The following is a 19652-nucleotide window of genomic DNA, read 5'->3' as shown; positions in this document are numbered from 1 at the left end:
ACAAGTTTCTCAAGGAAACGGAACCTGAAAGAACACATCCTTCTTTCTATTTCACGACAAAGGAGAACTTTGCTACTAACTTTAAGGGCAGCAGGCTTAAGAAGTCTGTGGGAAAAAAGGTGATTAATCCCAAAGAAAACAGCTTGGACCATTAGTAAAGAATGGACCACACACCTCCCGAAAACCCCACCAGTAATGTACACTTTGAACATTCCTCTCCCAAACTGCCTCATACACCACTTTCAATTGGTTGTACAGTACCAGAAGAGGAGGAGGATGGAGAGAATAGTTAAGTGGTTACCAAAGATTCAGTTCAGTTTTTAGGACAACGACTTTCAAACATACCTGGGCTCTCCACCCTCTTGTAGTGGTATGGATTGATGCAGACTTCCTTTTGTTTGGATCCAAAAGGAAATTCACAGATATCCAAGGGCTTCAGCTCGTGATGGCTCTGCAGATCCGGCCAGCGCCACACACGGCAGTAGATCACATGGGGAAGGCCTTTTCTGTGAGAAACCTGCAGCCGTCCATCTAAAGAGCGGGGGATAGTCACACACTTGCTGGGCTGCCCTGGACTGCTCAAGGCTTTCTCCAGTTCTTCCATAGCACCCTTTTTCTTTTTCAGCTTTTTTACCAAAGCGTCAACAGCTTTTTCTGCCCATTTTTCCTCTTCATCTCCTTGTTTCCAGCCCAACAGACGCTTTACAGCTGGGCTAGTAAAGGAGAACAAACTGGCCATTGACGTCATTTGACACAAGTCTTCAAAAAATTTGTAGGATTTTGTCTGTTGGGTTTTTTAGTTATTTGGCTTTTTCCAAATAAATGTGACTGAACACCCAAAGCAGTTATTGCAACTGATAAGCTGTATTATTTCCTGGAGGATGAGAAATGAACATAGAGATGTCAGCGTTGAAGACTTCACATCAAAAATGATGATCGATTCCTCCAATTTAGTTCTAGTAAAAAGATAATTTAACAAGGAATTAGCAAACAAGTAAAGGCTGCAGTAAAACAAAAAGGCTGATATGAAAAGACTTCCTGTTTCAACCCTAGAATTGTACCTGATTTTGTTTGAAACCAAAAAATCCCAGAAGTACTATGACCCCACTCCAAAAAAGTGATCAGTCCCCAAAGCTTGCCCTGATCAGTGGGAAAAAGGACCATAAAGGGATGATGGTCAGTAGGGACAGCACAGTTCCATTAACACTCCTTAAATTGATTACTTTCTCTCAGAAGATAGGCTTGAGGAACATGCTTTAAAACTAATAATATATCCCTGTCACAGTGCTGCTTTAGAAGACTAAACTTGCTATGAAGAAACAGGGAAGAGGCAGGGTGGAATCACCAGTACCAAGACCAATACTGCACAGAAATACTCAGCTTCTCAAATGGATCTTTATTTCCAAAAAGGAAAAAAATCCTAAAGCATCTGCTTTTTCTTGAGCTCTAACTGGTTACCCCTTGTTTTTGAGAGTATTAAAAGAAATTAGAACTTAACTGTAGATGAAGAAAACAAAGCACAATTAAAAGAAAAATCCAATAAAAAGCAGAAACCAAACCTTCTTCAGCCACCCAGAGAGCTGGTCAACCTTTTTTTAGCTGTAGCTAATTTTACACTGTACTTCCTTATATCTTTTAAGAAGAGTATTTGAAAAGCTAGATATTTTTAGCCTTGGCAAGGAAAAAAAATTGTTTTCTCTTCTCCAGAAAAAAGAAGGGGGAAAAAGACATGGTGGAGTAAGCATTAGAAATGTGACCTTTACTACAAAGTGCCTCGGAAAGGAGAAGAGCAGAACAACTGGCTCATGAATGGTGTTTTACCACTCACCAGCCCTAATGCAAATCCTCCCCCAGCAATTTAAGGAGTACCGATGACAAGAGGAAATGATGTGCTGTGGCAACGAACTGATAAGAACTTGTAAAATCCCTTGTGAATACTAAATAAGCAAGTATAGACAATGAGCAGCTGGCAAAAAGCAAGAGCAGAGCTAAGAGAAAGGATGTCAATAACAAAAGATGCTTCCTCTCTTGCTACAGAGACTGCCAAACAACATTGTCTCTCCACTTTTGATAAACCAGGGTGAATTAGAACACCTACCCCAGCCCGAGACATCAAATCTGCACATAAGAGAAAAAGGTGGTGTGAGGGGGAGCAAAATGTTAAATAAATATCTCTGTGCTGGTTCTCTTAGATTGCTACCTTTAATCAAGATCTTTCTTCCTCCCATCTTTGATAAACTAAAAGTAATCTGATAAGGCTTTTTAGAGTGTCTGGGTACATTTACAGGCTCACTTAGGCATTTGGACAGATCCTTCTATATAACAAAACTGTACTAAAGCACTAGCAGCCAAAGCTACAGCAAACATCCCTAGGGAAGGCATTTATGTCCCAAGTGTAACCACCATATATTTTCTGTTATCGAGTTAGAGGGTGAGGAAAGCAGAGAACAAACCCAAGGACACTTGGCGTTCCTTTACAGGAAAAAAATCCATTTATTTCATGCAGTAGCTTAATCCCATTGGTACTTCTTTGATTATTCAACTTTGTTTCAGTAATATGGAAAAAAACTGGAAAAGCAAAACAAATAGAAAAACTGTTTGAAGGTCATTCTTCCTAGAGCTCTCATAAAAAAACAAAACGGAAAAAAAAAAAAAATAGAAGACCCTCACTACTTCAGTAACTCCCTAGAAGAAGGTATTGAGAAAAAAATTAAAGGAAAAAAATCAAATAATTACAAATCACCTGTTTTCTTCAGAAATATCACCATGTCTGCACTTTCAGACTAATTTAGTTCCCTCAGACTATTACACATGAGAATCTTTGCACCCTTCAAAGTAACAGGAAATACATAAAGGGAAATAAACTTGGCCAGGAACTCAGGGTGAATTTTTTCTTTTTCTGAGGATAAAAGTTTACTGTTTTAAAAAGTAAAAGCTGTTTATAGTTGCAACTAACTTACTTTCAAGCCTTGCATACATTCAAGAGCTGCAAGATCAGCAACTGCTCACACCCCTAGAAAAGGAAATGAACCCACCTAGAATCTCAGACCAGAAGACAATTAAAATGTACTATTTTTGCTTTCAGCTATGCTTTCAAAGAATCTTAAGCATCATCAAGGCAGAAGATGCACTGGAAATTCCTCTAGTTAAGCTGAGCTCAAAGGAGATCTTAACAAACATCCCCTGATCTATCCCATTACAGGAGCCCCATCTGTATTAAGAAACCAAATTTAAAGATCTACAATTCTATGTTCTATGATCATGCAAAATTTTATTTTGCTTTTCAATATTTTGAACATAATGGATCAACTAGGAAAGATATTTTATTTGCTTTATATAATTCCAACATCATTTACCCACAAGTACACCCATGGAATAAACAAGCTCACTAAAAGGAAAGGAAGTTGGAACAGTTCTACTAAGATATTTGCAGTAATTAGTATTTGTAGGGCAAGTGGCAAGGGAATTGTGATAAATTACTGTCCTACAAACTATTATTTTAGAAATAATCTGCTCGCAGTTAGTAACATAATTAACTCTAAGAACTTTACATTTGAGGGCCCATTAACAAAAGCAAAGCCAGGTAAAACAAGTATTTCAGAAACATCAGAACAGATTTGATCAAAACTGCTTCAATTTCTTCAAAAAAAATTTTCACATACATGCTTGTACTCTAACCACTGAAAAATGAGACTGTTGAAGTCCTTAATACCATTCACTGTAACTCCATTCTGGCCACTTATGAGGCTTTGAAAACTCTTCTGTAGAAGTGTATTTGAATCTGCTTAAGAAAATCAAGGGCAAGAAAGAAAATGCAAAAAAATACCAATAGGATTTGAGAAGTAAAAAATAATACTGAATTTATCCCATTGAACACCTGCCCAAAGTTCATTTTGGATGGCAAAACACTGAAGGCTTACAGTTTTTGCCTTTCTTAAGAAAACAAGGCAGAATTAAAAAGGTTCATGAATCATGTGCTGGCTTCATGAGCTATTTAAGGCCACAAAGCCGTAGGTTCAGGTATTTATGTAGAAACCAAACATTTCCATGTAGAAACTGCAATTCATGTAGGGTTTTTAGATTTCTGAATGTGTGGCATAAACCACATTTAGAACATTTACTTCGATTTGCTGTAATTTCAGCATCTAATTTGTGAAAGGTTTCTAAGTAATCCTGACATCTGCCAGGAACAGCTTCCCCAGATCATCTGTACTTACAATCAATTTCTTCTGAAGCTTAAAAGCAAAGTTATGAGCTGTGATTACAGTACCACAGAGCATCACTGAGCTCTGAATACAGAAACAAATGCCTTGAAGAGTCACATTTTCATTTACTGGTGCACAAATTACTCCTATTGCTGCACCTCTAGACACAGCTGGTAACAACTTTCATGGGGAAAAAAGCTTGCTTAAATTTCCTTAAGAGGCAGAGGATCTATTATGCGTTACCTTCTTTTATTAAATAACTTTTCAGCTGAGCTACAGGAGAACATCAACTGAAAACCACACTATTACATTAAAAGAAAAAAGCTACAAACACTCTTTAAGAAGCGAGGGTAATGAATTACGTGGAGTAGCATGAGGGGGTTTTTAAAGGGCAAGTATAAAAGGAAGTAATAGTTGTATCAAAATTAGACTTTGGGGCATGCATTTTTTATACTTTAAAAGTTCTTGTTAATGACTACAGCAAATGGAAGGAAACTAGTTGGATGAACAAGTCCATTGTTGAACCTCCTTAATACTACATCCAGCCAGACAGATAGAAACAAAGTTGGCCAACAACAGAACTTGTATTTCATTTATGCAGATGGGAGAACTCTACCACCTTCCATTTGCCATCACAAACACTGAGCAACTTGACTTCCCTTTAGCAGTCCTTGTGAAATTTTCTTAGCCTACTCCATTAAATTGTCAAATTCAATAGGTTCATTTGATGTCAGATCAAGGAATCTCCTTCTGGCTAAAAGGACATGAGCAAGAGTCACTCCAGAACAAAAAATGTAACATTACATACGGTGTACCTATTTTCATGAGATGCATTTTGTATGTAATGTGTTCTCCTATTGATTCCAAACTAATTTCCCACCTGCAAAATCTAGGTTTGAAGTACCATTAACCAAGCAAACCTTCATCCCAAACAGCAGGACAATGAATGATGCTTTCACAAGCACAAGAATAAAATGGGTAAAACCAATGACTCTCATCCCTACCTACTGTCAGTACCAAGGCTGTATTCAAATGTACAAGGACTATTCTCTTCCCACTAATTTACTTGTTTGCAAATTCGGGAAGCCTCCTGTAGCATCATACCCAATCTCAAACAAGGAACTTCACTACTGATGATTAGAAGCTGTTTTGAGACTCAACTTCATACAATAAACAAAGCACCACTTATAACCAGCAGCACAACTGGGAGTTCATTAGAGCTGCTGCAGATCTGCAGTTAAAGCTGCTCTGCAGTCAGCTCTTGTGCTTAACTTTATTGCCCTTCAAACTCAGAAATGCTCAAGTATTTTGACTCCATACACACTAACATACATATTCATACAGAAAGCTGAGAAACTTAACTGCAGTATATTATAGTGTGTTATGCTATATACACAGATCAATACTTTCTTTAAAACTACAACCTCACACTTCATTTCACTTGGTGTTATTAAAATCCTTCTTTCCTTATAAATTTCCTGACAGGAACTGGGCAGGATTGTGCTTGAGTTTTATTATCATTTTCCCAAGCTTACATTGTAGCCCAGCACACAGTCCCATGCAATGGCACATATTAGAGTATTTTCTTGAAAACAAACACAGGAGAAATGTTAGCATACACATCAAGCATAGAACAAATCCTAAGGTAACACTGTGGTTAAAAAACTTGTTCAATGAACTTGAAGGGCCTGCATCCTTCAAACCACTGCCACAGCTTCTCCACAGAAAAGATTTATCTTCAATTACCCTGTGCAACATCTCAGCCACAAGGAATACCACCAATGAAAAAAACTTTTGCCTCTTATCCCTGTAAGTTTAAGTAAAAGATGAAAGAGATTTTATAAATTATATCAAAAAGGAACCTGTGGTATTTTCATGAGAAGCAGCATCCAGCTGACCAAAAACTAGGGTAAGTGCTTTTACCCTAGCACTAGATTTCTTGTTTCAAACATGCCTTGTAAGGCAATATAATCTAACTGATAATATATGTAAACAAGAAGAGAAAATAACTGTCTGGTATCTTCAAAACTTTTACCAACCGTGACTGCCCTGCAAACAGCAAAATCTACTGACAATTGCTGACAGGGCTTTCTCACACAATACTTTTGCTTTTAATTTCCACACATCTGTACACCATCTAACACAGCATAAAAAATGCTGAAGCATTTAGTCCTGTCAACTGAGAAGTATTTAACCAGCACTCTCTTTTAAAAAACCTAGCAAACTCTGAGGCCAAGCACAAGCAGCAAGTAATACAATGGACATTGAAGATATAACTAAGATAGCAAAGTGATGCTTCTGTTTCTTCTTAAAGTCTTCTCAAAAACTATTGTAAAAAAAATAATACCACTGATAATGATTTATACCACAAAATATGTCTGGGCAAAGAGATCACCAAGAGACTTTCATTGCATTTCCAAAGCATCCTCACTTCCATCTGATGTCAATAACAGTTCAGAAAAATTATAATTGAAGAACAGTTTTGAATTTGTTCTGCATCATGGCAAGACTTGAGTTTAACTCTGATACAGGGGAAGGGAGAGGGAGGGAGAAAACACCAAAACTTGCTATGCCTAAAATGTTCTATTCCTTAAAGCATCCATATTTACAACAAAAAAATCCAATGCTCCCATGGCCCTGGTGTCTGCAGCTGCTCTAATTACTGAGCAATTAGCTTTTGTAGAAATTCTCAAAACTATAATTTCCATCTTAGAACAAAAACCTGTCTTCCTGAAGTGTTTTATCAGAACTGTAAATTTTTTCACTTTTCTATTTCAGCTAACTGGCACTTTCCAACAGAAGCATTATGCTGGAAAATGCCACCATCAACAGCAAACAGCCCTGAAAATGCCTCCTGTTTTTAAGGTTATTTAAGATCTACTCTAACCAAAGCAGATAACTACAACTTAGAATCCATTTCTTAATTAAAATTCCAGAGAAAAGCACTGCTACATTTCACTAAACATGAAAACAAAGGCCTATGCCTCCATTGGTAGGTTGGACATGGACAAGCAAGTGGGTGATTAGGAATGACCTCAGTGCTACACTTGGAGACAAAAATGGGAAAATAAAGGGCACCTTGTACTTTCCAAAAACCCTAAAGTATGCTAAAAAATGAACAAGCTGGACAAAGCCTTCTAAAAATGTAGATGCTCATGTGCAAGACCTTCATTAAAGACCAAGATTCTAAATAGTATGAGCTGACAACAAAAAGTATAACCTGGAAAATGGGACAGCCAAAAAGCTTTAAAAGAAGACGAAAAATAAAGATGTATATGTGTGTGTGTGTGTGTTTGTATACACTTCACTCCAACTGAATTGCATTAAGCCTGTGACAAGTTTACAAAAGCTACAGGATTGGAGGGAACACTGACAATAGTAATTCAGCAAGTTTTTTTTCCCCCTTGCACAGAATGAATGAATGGCAAAGTATTCTAAATTTGTCAGTTTGTGACATCCACTGACCCAGAATTCAGAGACACTACTTCATAGTTGGTGTATCAGTAGCAGGACTCTGACAAAGATCCTCTGTCAAGGATGACAGTGCTGGCAGGCTCAGCCTTGGTGGTAGGTCAGCGGGGATACGGACTTGGCAGGCAGCGTCTTGCACCTTGCCAACCCACGCTGGTCAAGCGCGCTCCAGTGCCAGCCAAACTTTTCTACGTGGTCACAGGAACACGGCTAAAAAGGCTTCCAGAAAACAGTGCAGGAACTTGCACTGTGACTAATGATAATGGCAAAAGTGTTAAATTACTGCTCAACTTGCTTTTAATGAGCTGTTTATCGTTAGTCATGAAGATATCTCAAGTGCACTCAAGTCACACAAGAACAAATCTTCTCATTTTGAGCACAAGCTCCTTACCTGTTATTAAAAATATCAGTAAAGATCTTTAAAGAAACATTAACAGATTAAAACAAAATTAATTCTACCAAATCTAAGAGAGATATTTGAAGAAACTCGTACTTTAATTTAAAAAACCAAACAAACATGAATATAACCGGCAAGGCCTTAACAGGAAGGAAGGGAAGACACAGGGACTTGCACAGAATTGCCACAGGAGTATTTCTGCAGGTATGTAATTCAGCCAACAGCAATAAAAGAGTTCCTAGCACCTTCCTTAGACATCCATAAAGAGAGGACAGTTTTCTGCAATATAAGTATGTCCTCCAAAGCATTAAAGATCACAACATAATTTACAAAGAACTTTCAAATAAGCCCAAAAAGTTCCTTAACTGAGCATGAGCACTACATCTTGGGAGGTATTTTTTTCCAGCTCAAATAATATTCTGTGATCATAAAAACTCTGCACAGATCACCCACTCCTGTTTCAAGATTAAAAATCTGACTTCCTAACAAGTACAAAATGCTACAGGGTCAACAATCACAGTCGCTCCTTCAAGTTCCATTAGAGGTTAAATCTACAAACCTCAAAAAAACCGAAAGAAACCACCCACCACAGCTGTACACAGCAGCACACCCTGTTATGATCTTTTGTCATCAGTAGAAAGAAATGCAGAGGAAGCCTCTCTTCCTTCTTTTCCATTTGTCAGCTCCATCATGATTGTCCATCTGGGCTTCCACCAGGAAAGTCCTCTTCAGAAAAAGAGAAAATTCCAATCTTTAATGTATGTCCTCCACATTTGAAAGGAAAAGAAAGGTTTGAAAAGGCAGGTATCCCAGTAAGCACATGGTTTGCTGGGGTTTTATTTTGCAGAAATAAGTGGCATTAGTCACTTAGCAGCAATTTCAAGGCCAAGTGAACAAAATTTTAATATCAGAGGTAAGAATAAACCACTATCAAACGGCAGGGATTAAGACATTAAATCCAACACAGACAGGGCACTCTCAAAAGTTACAACACACTAATTATGAAACATCTTCAATTAAGTTATTTGCTGCTTCTATTAACTTCCACTACCACTAGCTGCCAACTTCATAAAGCATTACAGGTTTTGATGAGCACAGGTACATGCCTGCAAGTGTTTGCACCTTTTTCTTTACTCCAGTCAAACTGTGATTCCTCAGAATACCAGGAAGATATTCTGTGCAGAACTTCTGTAACTGACACATGCAATGAACTATTCTCATTTCAGGTTTGCTTATTTTAAAGCCACCCATGGAAGGCTAATTATCTGAAATTAACAAAGGAATGAAAACAGCACGAGATTTCATCTAAACCCATCATATACTGACAATCTAATTTCCCATGACAGACAGAACTTTGCTGATGCAAATTCTGACAGTTATTCCTTGGAGGTTTTGTTAAAGCAGCGAGCCCAAGTGATTCACTGCATGGAATTTCTAAATTCCTACCTATTCTACCAAGAGACTCAACAACTATTACCGAACCTATTCAATAATACATTCAACGCTACTGCTGAATCAGTTCTTCCCTATCTCATTTTCCTGCGAAGTACCACTCAATTACCTTACGGTCACATTAGAAACCCCGCAACTGGAACAAAGCACAGATCATTTGATTTCCAGTCTTGTGCTTTTAACCGCAAGAGCATATTTCCTCTATTCAATTTACAACCCGCAGAAGACAAAATTTGCCATTCTAAATCACCGAAGCTGTGCATCTGTTGTCAGGCAGCTGTCAGGGCAGGGCGCACGGAGAAAGGCCAAGGTGGACAAGTGTGTGTTTGGGAGAGTTGTGTGTGTCTGTGTGTGAGCCCGCACCTCGCCTCCCGCCTCTTCGCCAGCGGCTGCAAACGTGTTTGTTGCTCTCCCCCTGCTCGGTCAGGCCCGACTCCAGTTAACAGAGTCCTCGTCTTATGGAAGAAACCCGAAAAATCGCAAACAACGAAAAACAAGAGTCAACGCTCTGGAGGCTCTGCCGAGCCCTGCGATGTCCGCTCCGGTACCGGCACCACGCGTGTCCGAGCGGCCCCGCGGCCGGCCCCGCGCTCCCCTCTCCCTCCCGGGGCTGCTCCTTGCCCCCCAGGCCGCTCCCCGTCCCCTCCCGCCCCGCCGGGACCCCCGGGCCACCGCGGGCCCGCCCGAGGCCTCGGCCGCGTCTCCCCCCGCAGCTCCGCCCGGAACCCGACCCCGCGGCCCGGAACCGCCCCGCAACCCTCCCGCCGCGCCGACCCACCCGGCGCGGAGCAGGCGGCCTGCCCGGGGCGGTGTCCGGGCGTCCGCGGGGCGCAGGCCGGGCCGCGGCCGCCGCTGCTGCTGCAGCCGAACTTTGCCGGGAGCGGCGGGACGGGAGCGGCGGGACGGGAGCGGCGGGGCCGGCGGGGCCAGCGCCGGGACCCGGATGTGCGCGGGGGGCGGGGCCGCGCGCGCGCCGCGGCGGCGGCGGGAGGAAGCGGGAAAGGGCCGGGCCCGGCCCGGCGCCGTGTGGGAGAGGGGCCCTGTGGGGAGCCGGCCGCCCCTGTGCGAGCGAGAGAAATAAACGCCAGTGGTGAATGAGTAAACCGGCCTGCGGGGTGGCCGGAAAGAAGCGCACCGCATAACGGAGCACCGCAAAAGGCCCTGAAGGTCCCGCTGCGGTGGCGGGCGCTGCTGGGGCTCAGGGCCGGCGCTCTCCCGCAGTGGCGGACACCGCCCTGGGCACGGCGGCTGCTCGCACACAGCCACGGGCTCACCTGGGCCGGGAAACAGCGGGACATCGCCGAGCACAGCCTCTGACCAACACCACCGGGTCAGCACGGCACTGAGGGACACGTTCACTCTTCCCTGAAACACTTCCAGGAACAGCGACTCCGCCACCTCCCCGGGCAGCCCCTCCCAATGTCTGAGCACCGCTCCTGCGAAGAAATTCCTCCTGATGCCCAACCTGAACCTCCCCTGCTGTAGCTCATGACTGTGTCCTCTTGTCACTTACTGCTCAGGAGCAGAGCCCGACTCCTTCCTGGCTACAAGCTCCTTCCAAAGAGTTGCAGAGAGTGGGATGGTTCCCTCGAGCCTCATTTCTCGTGGGTCTGGCTCTTATCCACAATGTCTTGGGGCAGTTGAGCTCCTTCGGGAGCTGCGTCTTTGAGCAAGTAAAGCTTCAAGAAAATGTGCCAGCCGTGTTAAGGATGGCTCTAGAAAGGACTGCACAGATGAAGGTTTTCCTGCTGTGTATAATGCCACTGCAGGACAGACTCTGTCCTCATTGTGTGACATGGAAGTGAGCACTGTTGCCTCAAAGCTGCTTTTGGACTGGACAGAAGAAAATTTCAGAGGTATTGGGCCAAAAACATGTCCAGTGTGGCACAGCAATGTCTGACCTTGGTTAAACATACTGCAGGCACAGTGTTTCTTGTCATTTTTAACTGAATTTTAGATATGAGGGTATATTAAAGAAGAATTGGATTCCAAGCCATGACTTGATGTCAGGTTTTCATTTTTTTAATTGCTCTCAATACATTACTGACTTTTGGAACTCCAAACACCTAAATTTCCACTAAAGCTAAAGAATATGCTTTCTTCCACTGAAATCAATTATAAAAGTCAGTTGTCCATGCAGAAGCCTCTCATGGCAGGGAAGGACTGGCAGCTCTTGTTTGCCTCACAAGATGCCATACAGCAATGCGTGCAAGGCTGACCCATGCTCAACTCTGCTCTTCAGGACTGGGTGGAACCATTCACCACAAACTATTGTTGAGGCCTGAACTCCAATGGCTTTGAAAAATTTAACTTTATATGGGCAACAGAAATGTCCAAAATTAGACTAAAGTATTTCACACTTCTGCTCACAAAGTGATTTTTAAGAGGAAACTTTTCCTATGGGATAATTCTTCATAATCCAAAGGCTGTTTTCCTCAGAGGAGGCTGATCATGGCCAGCTTCAGACACACTACTGAACTAAGCTAAATCCTAGTCTGATAACTACAGAAATTCCTACAGAAGAGTTCCTTCCTTTGGTCAAAAAAAAAAAAAAATGTATAGGAACAGATATATGTGGCAAACGCATCATTTGTACATAAATGTGTGTCTCTGTTGTAGAATGTGTAACTACAGTTAGAAATCTGGCATGCCAATTGTATCTGGCAACTGAATCTTGCTATCAGATTCCTTTTGGAAAAAAAAAAAATATAAGCATGCAAATGGAATTGAAAGTGATTCTATATACATATAAAAATACATATATAATTAAGTTACAAAGAAACCACATAGAACCCTATGTTTTATTTGTGTAACTTAAAGGTAAAACATCTACCAGAAAGAAAAAAAAATCAAGAAAAAACAATGTAAATTTCATAGAAATAGGGAAAAATATCAAATGAGTCAAGCTGAAATTTCGATTTCAAGTATGTTTGAGCTTTAAAGAAATTTTCTTTTGGTTCAAAACTACATGGCTCTTGATTATTTTGCATGTAAACAGAAGTTCTTAAGAAGTCAATTAATAGCCCAACAGGATATGTCTACTAAAGTTCACAGCAGCAATGAAGGAGCAAGCCTTTGGTGTAATTTAGTCCCAGAGCAGAGCTAACCTTTGGGGACTCCTCTGTATCTCTGCACCAGCAATTGTTCTGCTTTGGCCAGGCAGTCCAAAATATGGGACAAAAAATAAAACAATAACTGTTGGCCTTTTCCCAAAGCTTTTGTGTAACTTAATTAATAAACCAAGTAACAAACAACAAATTGGCAGCAGGCATTTTAGGTGTTGTTCATGTGCCAACCATCATGTCTCTAGAAAACAATATGTTCTCCTCTGTGAGGAGTTACAAAACAGTTGTATGCTGCTGGGTGAATCTACATCAGAGAGCTCCAATGCACTTCCTGCTGTGGAGGTTTCGGGGTTCCAGTGATGAGGGAAGCTGAAGGTGTGCATGCAAGAGCATGGGAAGACGAGGAAAATTAAGATTTCCAAAATTAAGTTTTCCTAAAAATTCTCGATTTAAAACTACAGGCAATGGAGACATGTCTGCTTGCAGCACCATCCTCAGAAAACAGTGCACAATGCAGAGGCTGTTTTGGAGTGTGGTAGCAAGGAATATGATAATCAGTATGAAAATTAGGTTTCCTTTTTTTTTCCATGCTAGTTTGTCATAGATTAATGTTGAATGGGCAAACCCCAAATGTCTGAAGTCAAATTATCTCTTTGTAGTCAATGAGAGGGATAAAATACAAAACAAGTGACATTGGCTAGCTGATGATTCAGGTCTGTGTGCCCTTAAGGCCTCAGGAGAATTAACACCACTTTCACCACTGCCTGTTCATACATGGTCTCCATTGTTTGGATCTCTAGTGCCACATTCCAGTGGGTCCACTCTAATAACATATCAAGTTCAATAAAAGGACAACGAGGAGAGTCAAAGCACCCTGAACACATTTTCCAGGAATCATGTGATTTCACAAATTCCTGAATTTCACAACTCATGGAGCCATCGATCCTATTTTATCACTGTCAAACCCAGATTTTCCAGCACACAGACATGCAGCTGTGCTAATCCAAGGAAAAACAACTACCTAAACTCTCCCTTACCTGAATGTTTTAATAATGAAATTATGTTGGATTCTGCAGAGACAACTGTACATGCTTATACTTTGGGGCCTGCCTTGTAAAGTCAGCTGAAGTCCAAGTACCTGTCTGATTCCTTTGTGCACAGGCTAATGGTAATGAGGGTGGAAAAACACCTTCCCATAAAGCTGAGTTACAGGAGGTGTTTATGTCAGAGTGAGAGATAACCTCAAACTCCGATCAAAGTGCAAAACAACCAACAAAGAACTACCTACAGCTGTCAGGCCTGTAGTAGTTGTGGTTGAGAAGTGTGAAGTTTAAGATCTACCTTAAACTCCATTATTTTCATTTTACTCTCCAGATTTTGAATACAATTCCTATATTTCTTAATGAAATTTTTATTTGGTTGGAAGGGAATTTGTATGAAAATCAAAGAGATGGTTTGAATTATACGGAAATAGTCTTGAAAAAAGTTGCTTTATTACAAAACTTTGACCTTCCTGTGATTTCTTAAATGGCTGTATTGTTTAATTTAATTCTCTATCAACTTCTAAATTTCTGGGGGAAGAAGGTGGAATGTTGTTTAAAAAAGAAAAATAAACATATGTAAACAGTTGCCATGTCTCTACCCATGTTAAGCATTTGCAAATCCACTTTATGTTAAAAAAATCCTGTAGTGTGAAAGATGGCTTGGATATTTAAACCAAATCTAGCTTAAAAACAGAATTGGGGGAAATGGATAGGATAGCTCAAGAAAGTTCCATTCTCACAGCTGTCAGCTGAGAAGAAATGGGGGAAGGGGGAAATGCTGAGAAAGGAATTTACTTTTTTTTTTTGGCAGTGAAGAGAGGAACATGCCATCCCTGTTTGAAAAGATTCAGGATGGGAAAGGCTAAGGAGGGGCTAACATACTATACATACCTTTATGTATATTTTTGAGGCAGAAAAACAGTGTTGTGTTTAAGCAAAGTTCAGCAAGTGGAGAGGGAGGTGACATTCACTCTGTCCATTTGGTTCTCTTAAAGAAGCCCACAATTGACAGCAGGCTGAGAACAGGCACAGGAGGTGGTAAGAGGCTGCCTCCCTAGAAGACAATACAAATCCTGTGTACCTTACATCACATATGTAAGAAAATGGAAATAACCTTTAGTGTCTGGAGGAAAGATAGTGAAATGTTTATCTACAAGGCCCTCAGAGGTGTAGGCTCCTGCAAAGTTACACTCACTGGCTCACAGCCTTTGAATCCCCAGAGCTAATTCTCAAATTAAATACCCTGTTATTGTTACAGCCACACTTCTGGGTACCTTGCATGACAATTCGCAGAGAGAAAGGGAAAGAAGAATTTGTCTGGTTTCCCGAAGCCACAGATAGAAGACATTAACATGAAATTGTAGACCAGGGGAAAGACAGAAGGCAAGCCAAAAGTATTCTTCCAAACAAGTTTAAAGCTGCAAACTTTTCTTCCTAGACTGGAACAAGAAATGAGCTTGAGACACGTAGCTGTGGGATATCTTTGGGGATGTTAGAAACAAAGACATAATTATGTAAAAGTTTTGTAAGTTCAGCTCCGCTCCATATAATAAAAATGTGAATAATACTGGGGATGGTATATCCAGTTCAACAGACCCGAGAGTCACTTAGGATGCAAAACTGAGCACATAAAGAAAAAAAAGTCTGAAAAACATATTAAAAAAACAAAATCCTAAGAAAGGAAAGAGGACACTGCAGGAAGAGTAAGATATGTATGAAGGTATGAAAAAGAGCACATGCTTGAGAACTGTCACAAAGTCCACATCAGAGTGGGAACAACCATCCGTTGACACCTGTGGATAGAGTCTGGTCAGGGCAGAGTACTTCTAAATCAGATCTTCATCTTGGAATGGGATGAAAACCTTTCCAGAGAAATGAAGAAAATGGCCCAGGTGATGAACACTAAGTATTATAGTGCTCTCAGAGGAAATTATAAAGAAGACAGTTTTAAACAGCTCGATTCCTTTGAATATTCTTCTGGTGTTATTTTTCTGGACCATCCCCAGCTTGCTCTCACCATCACATCATCAGCACAGAAACATGCAGTGTTCTCATTCTTCTAAATCAGTGATTTTCAGCTATTTCCAGAATATGACCTCACATTACAAGAGCACTTTCTGGAGTCTGACACCTGCTACTAAGCTCAGAAAAAAGTTGGCCCTTGCGTCTTCAAAGCTGTCTGCAACAACGAGACCAATTTCCTATGGACAACAGAGAAGTTGGACCATGGAATTGGGATAGAACATGTAGTTCAGAAATAGGATGAATCTGACATCACAGTGACATCCTTACATGTCCCATAATCCTGTGATCACTATGAGTTTTTTTCTTTGATGAAGACTGGCTTCAAATTAGCCATGAAGAAAATTTGTCTTCCTTTCCTAAAGGTTTACTCCCTTCCCTCCATTTGTTTTATATACCATACTATTAGTCAAACATGGAGATTTCTGGGTGAATTCCTCAATGTTCTGTTCTGCATGGTCCCAGTTTTTCATAGGGTTTTTCAGTGCCCAGCCCAAGCACTGCCTTCCAAGCATGGTCCTTTTGGTGGTCTCTGGCAGTTGGGTGGGACACATGCTCACTTCAGGACAGTGAGGAGATCTGACATGCAGCCTCACATAAGCATCTCACTCAACATAATCGTCTGCTGACACAGTCATGAGCTGTGTCATCCAGCAATAGAAGGACCCAACATCCACAATAACTGTGCACTGAAAACTTGCATTTGTGGCTCCATGGCCAAAACCACAGGAAAACTATTTTTAGCACAACGCAGCTCTAAATAGTGGAAGCACTGAAAATTTAGCTCACATCATGGGCCAAATTCTTCCCCTGGTTACACCCACTCTATGGAGAAGCTTCAGTATAGTAAACAGACACACTCTGAAACAGAAATTAATTTTTTTTATAAAGTTTTGCTTATGAGCAAAATAAGTATTTTAAACTTTAAATGAAGAAGGGTATGCATCCTCCAGCATTTCCTCTGGAAATAAATGAAAGGAGAAAGGAATGGTTTGAAATAGAAGCTCTCTATTATAGTAACTGTATCTGTTGTGATAAAGGTAATTCTTCCCACCTGTATGTATAAACCATACCCAGAGCTGACATCTCTCAATTCATTACACAGCCACTTTTGGCCTAGACCAGTGAAAAGAACACGCAGTTTATCTGCACCTTGAAAGAAAGCAACACAGATGAGTGTAACCTATGAGTAACAAATCAGGTTTTAATAGCTAGACCTACACTTAATTACTCACAAGCCAACTTTCTAACAGCCGTTTTATCACCTCAGGATTTCCCAACACAAAACAAATTAGTGATGGCAGTGCAGAGCACTCAGGCTTTCTCATGTAGGAACTGACACGACCTGACTTTCTCCTTCTGGGTGTAATTCCAACGGAGTCACCAAGTTACAGGGTGCTGAGCCTTTATAACTTGCATTTAAATTTTGTGGCACACTTAGGGACACAATTTTGTTTTCCAGCCTCATGACCAAACAGTTGGGTTTAGTAATTTCCTCTACCATATCAAGATCTGCATATACAAACATAATAATGTCTATTGTAAATGAAAGTGCTTTTGGGCATAGTGTAGGAAAGCTTTTGGACAGTGTGCTGAAAGCTATTTGCTTTCTCTTACCAAAATTTCCACTATTTTTTTTTTTTTTTTTTTTGGGAGAAGTGGGAACTGGACCATCTTCTAAACCCAAAAGTTCTTGGAAAAGCCAGTAAGATGAGAAAATCATAAAACAGTAATATAGTAATGATAATGTTATTTCTCACTATCTTATTGTTGATGAGTCTTCTTGCACTCTTTAAGCACTGCCCTATGAAATATGTTTTAAAAGGAAGTACAGGAAGGAAAATCAAAAGGAAAACAACACATTTTCAATTTGGTTACATTTTTTTTCTAATCTGATACAAATTAGTACTGATGTTGTCTAAGTATCTTCATATGTAATACTGTTAAGGGCAAAAAATAAATTCATAAATGCTCCAGCTGCTTAGCCTGGCCCCGTGTAAGGCACTGCCACTAAAATAGTTCACAACCGTAATTACAATTCGCCACATCTTGGGAATGACATTTAGGATTCTCGAGGCGCTTTCAGATAATTTTTAGACTACACGTAGAAGTTCAGCTGTCACAAAGTCAGTTTTATTTTGTAACAGATTTTATCCTTTGGAATGTTATGTTTGGAGTGAGCTGAAGATATGGAAAAATACATGCAATGTAGTTCGCTTACCCGACTGAAATAAAAGCTGAAACTTTTTTTCTCCTTAATGTTCATATTCCAGCCTGTGCTTGTCCACAGCTATTTAGATTTGGAAGTGGGGGTGATGGGGGGGCAGGAGAAAAAACTCCCCTACTGCACTATTCTGACTCCATTAGTGGAGGCAACAAGAATTCCTGCTCCCTCTCCAGTAATTAAATAAATATTTAACATTGCGGGATTTAATTGGAATCCCGAAAGTTAACAATAGCCTGAGCTATCGGTGTCGCTATCTCAGGGGTTCTGCTTTCACAAGGGTATATTTAGATCTCGGCCACATCGCCCACTTGCATTGCGAATAGTACAACCTCTCTCCTAAAAAAAAAAAAAAAAATAAATAAAAAAAGAAAGAAAGAAAAAAAACAACTAAGAAGCTCGGTAGAATCTGGAAACTTTTATAAAGTGACGCCGTCTCCGCGGATCTCCTTCCCTGCTGCACAACGTACTTGAAAGCGGGGCAAATGCAGTGGCCGGCAGGCTCGCGGAAAAAAAAAAAAACCAAAAAAACCAAAAAAAACCCAACAAAACAAACAAACAAAAAAACCCCAAACCCGAAAACCAACCAAAAACCAAACCAAAACAAGCCGAAGGAACACAGCATTACCTTCCAGCACTTAGTGCAGCTCCACTCTCTGCCCCCGTGCAGGGACCGCGGCCCCGCTCCCGGCCCGGGGCACGGCCCCGCGAGGGTCCCGGCCCGGCGGGACGGGCGGGACGGCCCCGAGCTGCCGCCGGACAGTCCGCAGCCCGCTCTGCAAACTTTATGCAAAACTCGTGTGTCGGGTCTTTCTCTGCTTCCTTCTTCCATCCTGCAATGCCGCCCTTCGCTCCGATGCAACGCAGCCATGTTCTGTGCTGTGCCTGTGCTACAATCCCTGGATTTTGCCGGGGTAAATCCTGGCTTTGCCCCAGAGCACGCTGATCCCTTTTGGTGGTTAATTTATCTGCTTTATAAAAAGGGAACTACAATCACAGTGTATTGATTCTTTGCATTAAGTCTCTCTGCACAAGAAGAATATGCACTGAATAGAATATGAACTCTGCACAATCTGAGTTTTTAATGGATATAAATGTGTATATGCATATATAATACATATAAATACATATGTATACATATATTTAACGTATTCACATGCTATGTCTGGGCTCACATCAACACACACACCTCAAAATTGGAAAGTTTAATTAGGATATTGGTGCTTTTCAAGTAAAAATTATAAAGTATCTTTATACCAGGCCTATGTTTGCATTTTACTACTCTGTATGTATAAACAAGATGGCAGAAATGGAGAGTAACATTTTTAAATGAGAATACAGGTTTCCAAAAGACAGGTTGTTCTCTGTGTAGCTACTGAGCTAAACACCATTAAAACAGATTAGTCTTGTTGACAACAGAGCTCACAGAGGTTCCAAAGTCCAATTAACAGGAACAGTTTAACAGCTGCACCCCCTAGAAGAACCACTTAAAACAGAACATCGAATTTATGCAATTAGATGCTTGCAGAATCAAAACATTTCCTATTAAAAAAATGAAATTATTATGATTATGGCTAATCATTATCCCTTGCTCTTCATGAAGATGACTAGAGCTGTGAATGACCAGCTCAACCCTCTCATACCCCAGTTTGGGAGAAACTTTGTGTCTCCCTCACACTGCAAGCTTGAGTTCCCCTGCCAGAATATCAACGTTCTGACAAGATTTGAGCCAGCAGTGGAAAGGAAGGTTAAAGCCCCCTGTGAGGTGTTGGC

The 19652-nt window shown here is 40.8% G+C and overlaps 1 protein-coding gene across 5 annotated transcripts in view; it reads right to left on the bottom strand.

Moving 5' to 3' along the window:
* SMAD5 (SMAD family member 5) overlaps window positions 1-18599 on the bottom strand; it is a 30053-nt gene extending 11454 nt beyond the window's left edge. Inside the window, exons 1-2 of one of the 5 annotated variants that reach the window (XM_021549431.4) lie at window positions 18508-18599; window positions 346-956 (exon numbers count right to left, since the gene is read on the bottom strand). In XM_021549431.4, the coding sequence (XP_021405106.1) occupies window positions 346-748 (403 nt within the window). In that variant the 5' untranslated portion in view covers window positions 749-956; window positions 18508-18599. Of the gene's footprint in view, window positions 1-345; window positions 10183-10303; window positions 10472-18507 lie in introns of those variants that run through there. The other 4 variants (XM_021549430.4, XM_021549432.4, XM_085591294.1 and 1 more) reach the window with 4 other exon arrangements.
* Between the last annotated feature and the right edge of the window lie 1053 nt (window positions 18600-19652).

Source organism: Lonchura striata, chromosome 13 (genome assembly GCF_050655825.1).
Source record: "Lonchura striata isolate lonStrDom1 chromosome 13, ASM5065582v1, whole genome shotgun sequence".
Lineage (NCBI taxonomy): Eukaryota > Metazoa > Chordata > Aves > Passeriformes > Estrildidae > Lonchura > Lonchura striata.
This window is presented reverse-complemented; position numbering and strand designations above follow the sequence as displayed.